Source organism: Gadus chalcogrammus, chromosome 8 (genome assembly GCF_026213295.1).
Source record: "Gadus chalcogrammus isolate NIFS_2021 chromosome 8, NIFS_Gcha_1.0, whole genome shotgun sequence".
Lineage (NCBI taxonomy): Eukaryota > Metazoa > Chordata > Actinopteri > Gadiformes > Gadidae > Gadus > Gadus chalcogrammus.
In genome coordinates this window covers 1,001,795-1,012,484 of record NC_079419.1, presented here as the reverse complement: position 1 = coordinate 1,012,484, position 10,690 = coordinate 1,001,795, and the positions used below count along the sequence as shown (strand labels likewise).

Sequence of the window (10,690 nt, the reverse complement as noted above, 5' to 3'; positions counted from 1 at the left end):
CACCAAGACTTGAGCTTTTAGCGTCATTATTGTAGCCAATCGCGGAATGTAATTGACTTTTATATGCAAGGTACAGTTGCAGAGATGTTTGGGAATAGGCCTGCATTTTATTATTTTGTAATATACCGTATTAGTTTGACCCCCCCCATCACTAACGGATATGTGTGTCTACCTATGTTCCCAGTGTATAACCACAGACTGCAGTGATGAGAATTTCTACGCATAAACTGCAGCAGCTGACGATCTTCACCACTGTTTTGACCGGTGGAGGAATCTGTACCATGTACTACCTGATGCAGAGTAAGTGTGTGTGTGTGTGTGTGTGTGTGTGTACGTGTGTGTACGTGTACGTGTGTGTACGTGTGTGTACGTGTACCATGCACATGCACATGCCTTAATTCTCACTGCTTTGCAGTGAGAACCAAACCGATCCAGCTTATTGTATATGCATCATAAATATTGCATGAAAGAGTTATTTTATTTACGTGTTTTTCAAGTGCATTTATCAAAAATGATTGATGAATCCACGCTAGATAGAAGTGGTCATCAATGTTCATAGAAATGTTACTCATGTGTTTTGGGCCCATTTCAAAATAGCGTAGTGAATCAAAGCACAGCAATGGCTCATATCGCTGTTTGGGTTTTGGCCGACCGATGTGCGATGGCATCACAATAAACACAGCGGGTGGGTGACACAACAGAGCATAACAATGAGGAAAACACATGAATAATGTAATCCTCTTGTTCTGCATATGTCTGTGATCATAATCAGAGAACTTTGCCAAATCTGAATACCATCGCTTGGCTGTGGAACGCCTGGAGAACCACCCCGAGGCGATGGAAGGACTGGGGTCTCCCCCTCTGAAGGTCCACAACATCCACCTGTCGGACAAAGATAACCGCATCGACCAGAACATCGCCAAGGTACAATGACCGAGTTACCGACTGGGATCTCTCCACGATCGGCCACGGGGGATAGGAACTAAATCTAACGATACACATCACGATAAAGTATTTTTTCCTGGAGCTAAACCTGGACATTCTTTAAATAACCATGTGGTAATATTTATGTTTGATGTTCTTGCTGGGATGATTTGATTCAACTGTTGGGTGTTGCAGGTGAAGATCCCTGTGACGGGATCAAAAACTGGAGGATATCTGTATACAATTGCATCCAAAGATCCTGCTACAAATGGGTAAAATATGATTTTATATTTCTGTCATTGATAATGGGTATGTAAATCAGACCATATCTACCTAACACCGTTTTTGGAACGAATAAAGTAATATTTTGTGCTCATGTTGGCTTCCCTACAGATGGCAGCTGAAGCTGGCCACGCTGCAGCTCAGGGAAGGACAGACTTTTGATTTGTTAACGGCCCAGAGCAGCCCTCTGTCCCCGTAGAGCACCAGGCAGAGACACGGGAGTACGATGTGGATCTGGACCAGAGCAAATGGTCTCGATGACGAGCTGTGAAGCCCACCTCATGCAGAGAAGTGTTGATACAATAATTATTAAACGTCAAAGCACATGCTTAATGACTGCTGAGTGGAATACCACCTCTATTGCGTCTGGAGGGAAAGAGAGATACTGGACGATCATCTTCTTCTTCCACGACTCAGAGGAAGAGCTGGCACACGTTCAACCTATGAACAATTGGATGGATGTCCCCATCTCATCACTAATGATTGCAATTGACTTGTGACCCTGGGGGCATTGTTTGAACTGAGTGTTGTTGTAAAATATAAATGAATGTAAATGTAAAGGGACTATATTAAATGTTTTTTAATGCAACAGTCTCAAGACTAGTGTAAACACAAGATTGTATCAAAACGTAATTTGTGCTGCTTTGATGAGGTTATCATTCAGGTTTTATCGTTAATATGTCAAACCGGATTTCATCCGTCCCACTTTATGGACAATGTGTAGCTGCCACGCCTATTAACATCAATGCTGAATAATCTCTTCAATGTGGGACACAGAGACAACAAACCAAACGATAACATACTGTTACGTTTAAGACGCACGATTTACGTATTTGCGGTAGAATCTTTGCCGTAATTAAATTCAGCATCCGGAATGAGACAACAGCTGACTGTATCTTTGAACGAAAACGATCCCTGATTCGAGGAAGATGGTGATGCTGCGGGGAAGAGCCCTGTCCCCCGTGTCAAGTAAAACAGAACGGCTTTGAACAAAGCCGTCATTTCCAAAATGTGACCTTCAAAATAAAAGGATCCAAATTGGAACTTTAGTTCAGGGTTACGAAATTGAGTCGGTAATAACTTACCTCTAGTTTAACAAACACCAACATCTTAACAAAATGTTAAACTATCCTCCCAAAAATAATGTGCCCTCCTATGTGGACCCTTTATTTGAGTACTAACGTTATTTATATTGCAAAAACAAGGCCAGGGTACAGTCCGCTATATAGACAATGGTAAATTTATATTGTAAAATATTACGCTAGGTTAGTTTGCGGTCGAATGATAAATAACTAATGTTTCTTCACAAGTCTGAAAGTAATTGGATATTACTACGGTTAGAGCGATTGACGCGGCAGATTGCTTTACTTTGAAATGCTCGACCGGAACTCGCCTCTTTATTTTTCCTTGCTTTGTCAGGTTAAAGATGCTGAGATGAATTTGGTCGCCTATTGACCATAGCATAGGCCACGAATGGTTCAGGTCCCCCGATGCCACAGACTGCCTTATAGGCTAAATGAACGTTGAGATATGCAGACGACTTCCCGTCGACCCGTCGCCGCCCCACGGAGTGGGTAAACATGTGCTGTGGATGATATAGCTGTGGAGCTCACAATCCATCAGTTGTCATTTCTGACCCAGGTAAGAAGGCTATTGCAAATGTCAACATCGGCACATGTACGCCCAGGGCCTAGAATTGACGTTTCGTTTATCTTGTATGTCCAATAGTGTGTCATTCCCACCGCCATCAGTAAATTCGCTGTTCAGCCTGTGCTCAAGTGTGTGTGTGTGGTGTGTGTGTGGTGTGGTGTGTGTGTGTGTGTGTGTGTGTGTAAAACGCTGACAGTACAGACACGGGGCATATCCTGTTTCCTTGGGTACCACCAAGACTGCTGCCCGGGTCGAAGATGCTCGCTCCCTCTGCCGCCCGTATGGTCGCCTGGCCTGATTGTCCTTCTGCCATGACGGGATCATGATCTGTGTACCAGCATATCACCACAGTCTGACATTGGCTACACTGAATAGATTTCAAAATAGGAAAAATATACTACATTCTGTGGTTACTGATCAGATTAATTGCAGTGCAATGGTCAAGTAGCTCCACTGAAGAAATGCAATGTGGTCCAAACATGCTCGAAGCTATTTAGTGTTATGTGTTTTGCTCAATACAATGAGTTCTTTACTAGCATATGGCACAAAACAATCATTTACAAATAGCACATGTATACACTTTTATATCACAATTGTATATATATATTTTCTTAATTCTATACAACAAATACGTTTCTCTATCATGAGATCAAGTTTTTGTACCATGGATTCATATCACATCTCTCTCTATCTAGCAAATAGGTTTATTTCAACGTTTATTTCAATATGTTCAGCATGGCTGTCATTATCTTTCATTGTGTTTATTTCTTCGGGGAGACTTGAACTGAGTTCTGGGAAGTCCTCTTGTTGGAATGTCTTATGGTGACATTGACATGAATACAAACTAACAAGAGGCTCTGGAAACTATGGACTACCGCCCAGCATGAGTCCCAGCACAAGTACAAGTGAATGAGCTCATTAATCATTTTGCTCTCATGGTTTTAATAATGCTAATACCCTAAGTGTGTATCGACAAACATGTCTCTTGGTGAGACCTCCTTGGCCCTTCCCAAATGTGTATTGCTCAAATTGTCAAAACACCTCAACAATTGTGTGTCTGTAACACCCACGTCACACACATGTACCCACGTATATAAAGCCAGTCCGAGGCATCACTCAAACTGGTCGGGAGTCCGTTTAACGAGGTCCGAGGTGCTGAGGGATGAATTATAGAGTGTGAACTCAGCAGCAGGCCGAGCTCAGCTGGCGCTCTGTGGAGCTGGAGGCTGTGGCCCGACGAGGCCCCTCTGCATGGGGCCAACCGGTCACACCTCACAGCATAACGCAGGCTGGAACCGGGGACTAGGATTTGTGTGTATTTGCAAATGTCCGGGCGGGTCATTTGAGCGATATCCGTTTCAGACACATGGCTGTTTTGCCAAGAGGAGTGAGAGAGTGAGGAGTTTCTGATGGAAGGATATCTGTGTCCGTTGACATGTTTCGGGTATTGCTCTGTCAAGTTCTTTGTCCAAAATTGTATTGTCCATGTCTTTGTTTTGGTTTTTCTTGTCATGTTCTTATTCTGGTCGTTCCAGGGACTGTGCACTGCTTATAGGATGCAGGATAATTGATATGGTGTTTCAGTAGAACGTAGACAATGTAAACATGCTTAATAAATCAGCCTAGAACGGGGCCTATGGCAGACAGCCATTGCCACTGGCACAGGCCTGCTCTTCCTTTATTTCATACACTTCACTTGAACCTTTTATGTATGGACAGGTTAGAGTAGTAGTCAAGGTGTTTGACTCCAAGCCGATAGGTTCTGCGTTCAATCCCCAATGTCCACACAGTCTATGTGACGGCATCATCGAGCAGGATTCCCTATCCACAACCTTCTCGATAATGAAGTGCATCGTCTGCTAAATTATTTAAAAAGTAATATATAGTGAGAGAAAACGACTACAATGGACGGTTGAAATCGCATGCTTCTTGAGGTGCTAAATGATTTTCAGAATGTGAGATCATAAATCGTATTAGCACGTCGTTATTAACAATTCATTACAATCGGTTCTTAACATCCTCCTCGAGCCATTCTCACTTCCTGCCTTTCCCCGTCCAAAGCACACCGGGGCGGTAAACCAGCAGCCTTCATTAAACACGGCACCTTCACTACACTGCAGACTGTCCGCGCTGCGTCTGCCTGCGTTGGCCACTGTCCCCCCGTCCCCCCGTCCCACCTCGTGCAGCCTGCCGGCGACGGCACCGTGACTCAGCCCTCTCTGCTGCATCTTTTACAACTCCCTTACTCCCTGGACCGTCTGTTCTTCTTTTCTTCTTTTCTTCTTTTCTTCTTCTCTTCTTCTTCTTCTTCTTCTTCTTCTTCTTCTTCTTCTTCTTCTTGTTCTTGTTCTTGTTCTTGTTCTTGTTCTTGTTCTTCTTCTTCTTGTTTAGATGTGCTCTCCTCTCCCCTTCTTCTTCATTTACAGACCCCCCTGTAAGAGCTCACTCTCCTTTCCTGCATGCGCTGTGGCACGCCCGCTCGCTACAGCACCTGCTTGTTGTAGACCGCGGCTCACGATTTATGGCCGGTGTTGAAGCCCACCACCTGTTTAGCATGCTGCCCGGTGTATTGTGCCACTGCAAACACTGCATATATATTTTAGGCACAACCTTTTGAGGTTGTACTTTCAAGTGTACTTTCATTTGCCGTATTTGTTATTGTTGTGTGTACGTGATATCACATGATACTAATCTTGTGTACAGGATGTTATGCTTGCTATAACAAGATTATATGATATACATTTTAATTATGAGTCGGCTTTTCTATTTTGATCATATTTTATCACACTTTAAAACCTTCCCCTCAGACGTTATCATGTTGTGGCGCTCTCTCCGCTGTCGTCCCTGCAGAGTCCTCCCCTGAGCATCGGCCGTCGCCATGGCGTCCTCCTCTCGCCCGTCCCGCAGCCGGCGGCGTGGGAAGAAAGACCCGGTACGCCACAGCCTCAACCCGGAGCAGCTCCACCACATGGAGCTAAGGCACTGCCTCCAGCAGGTACACACACACACACAGACACACACACACACACACACACACGCACACGCACGCACGCACGCACACAAACACAGACATACACGCACGCACGCACACGCACACGCACACACAGACACACCACAAGCACACACACGCACACAGGCACTCACTCACGCACGCGCGCACGCACGCACGCACGCACGCACACAGACACACAGACACGCACACACACACATAATTACAACTGTCTACAGCAGGTAGGTCACGAGGAGGAGACACACACACCGAGACACACACAGAGACACACACAGAGACACACACACACACAGACACACACAGAGACACACACAGAGACACACATACACACAGGACACACACAGTGAGACACAAAGATAGAGACACACACATAGTCCCAGACGCATAGAGAGACACACAGAGAAACACACACACAGAGACACACAAAGAATACACAGAGACACACACACATGCACAGAGACACACACACACACACACACAGACACACACACAGAGACACACAAAGAATACACAGAGACACACACATACACAGAGACACACACACAGAGACACACACACAGACACAAAGAATACACAGAGAGACACACACAGAGACAAAGATAGAGAGACACACACATAGTCCCAGACGCATAGAGAGACACACAGAGACACACAAAGAATACACAGAGACACACACATGCACAGAGACACACACAAAGAGTCACACACAGGGCAACACACACAGAGACACACACAGAAACACAATGCAACACACACACACACAGACACAGAGATTGTGCAGACCATTGATGTTGTGCAAACCCGTATGTGTGTGTGTGTGTGCGCATATCAAGCGGGGATCATTTGTAATGCGCTCCAGCGTATAAACCCTCTGAGACGGTTGAGAGCCCATATTTGCACATTCCATGTGTGTACGAAGTGTTTGTTACGACGGACACGTGCACGGATCTGTCTGAAGGAAACAGGGCCGCTCCACGGTCCACCAGCGACACGGACCTGGTGACCTCCTACTGCCGCTCCACGCTCACCACTAGCTCCTCCCACTACCATCGGCCAACCCCAGGACGTCCGCGTCATCTGGGACATCAAGGAGGAGGTGGACGCTGGAGACTGGATCGGCATGTATCTGATCGGTGAGCAGCTTAGACCCATGGAGGTGGCCGCTGGGCTTGGCTATTTAGTATTATACGATAGTTTGACTTCAAACACACGGTCTGCAGCATCAACTCGGTTTTTTTGCAAAACACATTCCGGAAAAGTGGGTCTAATGACGTCATTGGTCCTTTTGGACGAATGGAGAAGCCCCGGACCGATGAGGTCAAAGGTCAGACTTTTCCAAGTTGCTTTCCCTGAATCTGAGTTTATGTTGCAGACAGGATTTTCTGCCCAACACACGTCAGAAGCACTTCTCTCTATTATTAGAAAACTGCAGAGTGTGACGGACGGTACCCCTTTAAAGTTATAATCACAAGGTTGTGTGAAAAGCTTTTTAATTCTCTGTGCGTCCTACGGAAATCCTAGTCCTGGCAGAACACTCGGTATTGCCTTTCACCGTAAATGAACTAGCAAGAGAAGCAATGTGGCTGTCTTTATCTTTACGCACCGTCGTGAATATTGTTATGAATAAGACACGCCTCCATGGCGACGTGGACCTGGGCTGCAGTCCTCCACCTGAGGGATGGCTTTTAAGCAGATGTTGTATTGATATTGTACACAATTCCATGGATTTGCGATTATGAAACCTCCTCCCTATGGGAAACCCAGTGCGCCGACCACGCTGTCGTCCTTCTGTCTCTTCGGCAGACGAGGTGTTGTCCGAAAACTTTCTGGATTACAAGAGCCGCGGGGTGAACGGATCGCATAAGGGCCAGATTGTGTGGAAGATCGAGGCCAACAGCTACTTTGTAGAAAGTAAGTGTCAGTTCGTTTTCAGCTGCTTGCAGGTGTGTCAACAATGCGCCTCAATATGTGTGCTTGTGAAGATGATCTGTTTGTTCCCACATTCTGCGTTCAGTTTAACACGGATGCGTCTAGCTGTGACAGCGACGCTAGTGCCGACGATTGTGCTGTCTCTCACGCTATTACAAGTGGTTCAATAACGACCGAACCGTTCCTCCCTCCAGCCGAGACCAAGGTTTGCTTCAAGTACTTCCACGGTCTGAGCGGGGCGCTGAGGGCCACGACCCCGACCGTCACGGTGAAGAACCCCACCGCCCCGGTAAGCATGGCACCGCCTCGGGCCCAACGCAGGGCCGGCGCTGGCCGTTCCGGTGCCCTGGGCGACTCGACATTAAATGGTGCCCTGACAGGACTTCCGAGCGGGGGGGGGGGGCCCTGAGCGATAGGTTATACCAGGGGTCTCAAACTCAACTTACCTGGGGGCCGCCGAAGGTAGAGCCTGGGTCAGGCTGGGCTGCATCAAATATTGCACAGAAAAAAAGAGCACAACTGACCCAATCTAAGTTAATGATCGGGCTTTAATTAGATCACGTTGGCTATGTAATCGCTGACAACAGGGGACATTTCATAGTGGTTGGTGGAAACCGGGACATTTTAGCATCCTTTGGCTTTTGTCGGGACACGCAACTCAAAAATGGGACTGTCCCGGCAAAACCGGGACATCTGGTTACCCTATCACAAGTTATAAAAAAGTGTGGCAAGACACTCAATTTGGGGGCCGCACTAACACTAAACTTTGATGTCAAGTAGGGGGCCACAAAATATCATCCTGTGGGCCTCAATTGGCCCCCGGGCCGCGAGTTTGAGACCCCTGGGTTATACAATTAAGAAAAAACAACGGTGGGCCTCTTCATAACTAATTTATAGATTTTTGTAATTCAATAATGTAATTATTTTATTATGAGTATATTTTTTTTTCTTCAAACCTTAATTTGTGGTGCCCCCCCCAGGTACTTGGTTCCCTACGTACTCTGCGTACTCTGCGTACCGGGAGCGTCGGGCCTGGCAGAACGATATGGGGAATTAATCCAATTACGATTATTTCAAACAATATTATGAGTGAAGTTCCTTATCCTGTATTATACACTCAACCACTAATAAACCATTCTATGGTAAGACCGACACAGCATTGGAAGCAGTCAACCAATAAACTGGGATGATTTCCTGATGGCAGCGACCCGGGTTCGATTCCCGCCCGGGGTCCTTCACTGCATGTCCTCCCCTCTCCCCCATATCTTCCTGTCCATCTCACTTTTTAATAAAGCACAAATAAAACGGTATTTGTTTTTTTTATCACAGCCATTGTGATTCGCAAATCGCGTCCTCTAACAGTACATCGCACTTTGATTCGATGAATAGTTCAGCCCTAGCCCTGTCACTCAGCTAGTGACCGAGATTTAATTTTCACGGTAATGTTTCCACTGAAACCTAGTTAATGTTGCAGACCGAGTATTTTTCCAAACAGGCTTAAAAGCCGAGCTCCCTTATATCAGTTTTTATCCGTGTGTGACGGCTCTTGTAGACCTTGACGGTCTCATGCAGATCTCGTCCGTTCCTCCTCCAGGTGCTGAAGCAGAACTCTACTGAAGAGGCGCCCCCAGCACAGGGCTCAAGAAGACTCATCAGCTTCTGTTTGTCTGGTTGGTACACACGCACTCACACGCACACGCACACACACGCATGCGCGTACACACCCACTCACACTTACACTCACACACACAAACGCAAACACACACACACTTCGGCCCAAATGCTTGAACAGATTTCTTCTTAGCCGAAGAGACGGGGTTGACAGGTTTCTCCCGCAAACACGACGATCATTACTTAGTGTGCACCAGGCTGGCCCTGCTATCACACAGATTACACAGCCCCTTCTTGGTCTTTGAGTTGGATGCCATTTTTCAGACACTATTACTATCAAGCCTGGAAGAGTTTTGCAACCTGAGCCTCCTTTTGTGTTTATCTTGTGAAGACTTCAACGCGGTGGGCCTGAAGAAGGGGATGTTCTTCAGCCGGACCCCTACCTGAAGATCTCCATCCAGCCGGGGAAGAACAGCATCTTCCCCTCGCTGCCGCACCACGGCCAGGACAAGCGCTCGGGCATCGTGTACAGCACCATCAACCCCCGCTGGAACAGAGAGGTGCACGCACACACACACATGCACACGCACACACACACACACACAAACACACACACACACACACACCACACACACACACAACACACACACACACACACCACACACACACACACACACATAGATTGACGTTTACACCATTATTAAACTTTTTTGTGTCCTGGCCAAGATAAAACAACAGCAGTAGTATAGAACATGATATATAACATGGTATGGAATGTGATATAGAACGTGGTATAGGACATGGTATAGAACAGGATATAGAACATGATATAGAACGTGGTATAGAAGGTGGTATTAATTGTTGACTGTCTTCCTCCTCCTGCTCTGTTCTCATCCTTCGACCCCCTCCCTCCACGTCCGTCTGTCACCGCAGCGCTTCAGCTTCGTCTCGCTGCCGACAGACGTTCTGGAAATAGAAGTAAAGGATAAGTTTGCTAAAAGCCGACCCATCTTCAAGCGTTTCCTGGGCAAGCTTTCAATGCCCGTCCAGAGGCTGTTGGAGAAACACGCGATCGGGTAGGAGGAGATGGTTTACTGTTTAATATGGAACTATTTGGAACCAAGGCGACCGTCTGTCCCTTTACCGTGTTAGTGTAGGCCAGTGGGGGGGGGGGGCAGAGGGCACAGGGATGAAAACATTCCTCAGGGACTACATTAGTTGATAGAGATTGGTAGAATGTATGCAGATCCGAGCGGATGTACTTGTTTTTATTTGACAAAATGA

The 10,690-nt window shown here is 46.5% G+C and overlaps 1 protein-coding gene and 1 pseudogene across 1 annotated transcript; both read left to right on the top strand.

The window, feature by feature from the left end:
• Positions 1-184: 184 nt before the first annotated feature.
• LOC130387646 (cytochrome c oxidase assembly factor 1 homolog) lies at positions 185-2,102 on the top strand. Its single transcript, XM_056596844.1, has 4 exons — positions 185-300; positions 773-924; positions 1,120-1,196; positions 1,318-2,102. The coding sequence occupies exons 1-4, from the start codon at positions 207-209 to the stop codon at positions 1,403-1,405; spliced, it is 411 nt and encodes a 136-aa protein (XP_056452819.1). The 5' UTR covers positions 185-206; the 3' UTR covers positions 1,406-2,102.
• Positions 2,103-2,673: 571 nt separating this feature from the next.
• Positions 2,674-10,690, top strand: part of LOC130387135 (E3 ubiquitin-protein ligase HECW1-like) — a 28,181-nt pseudogene continuing 20,164 nt past the window's right edge.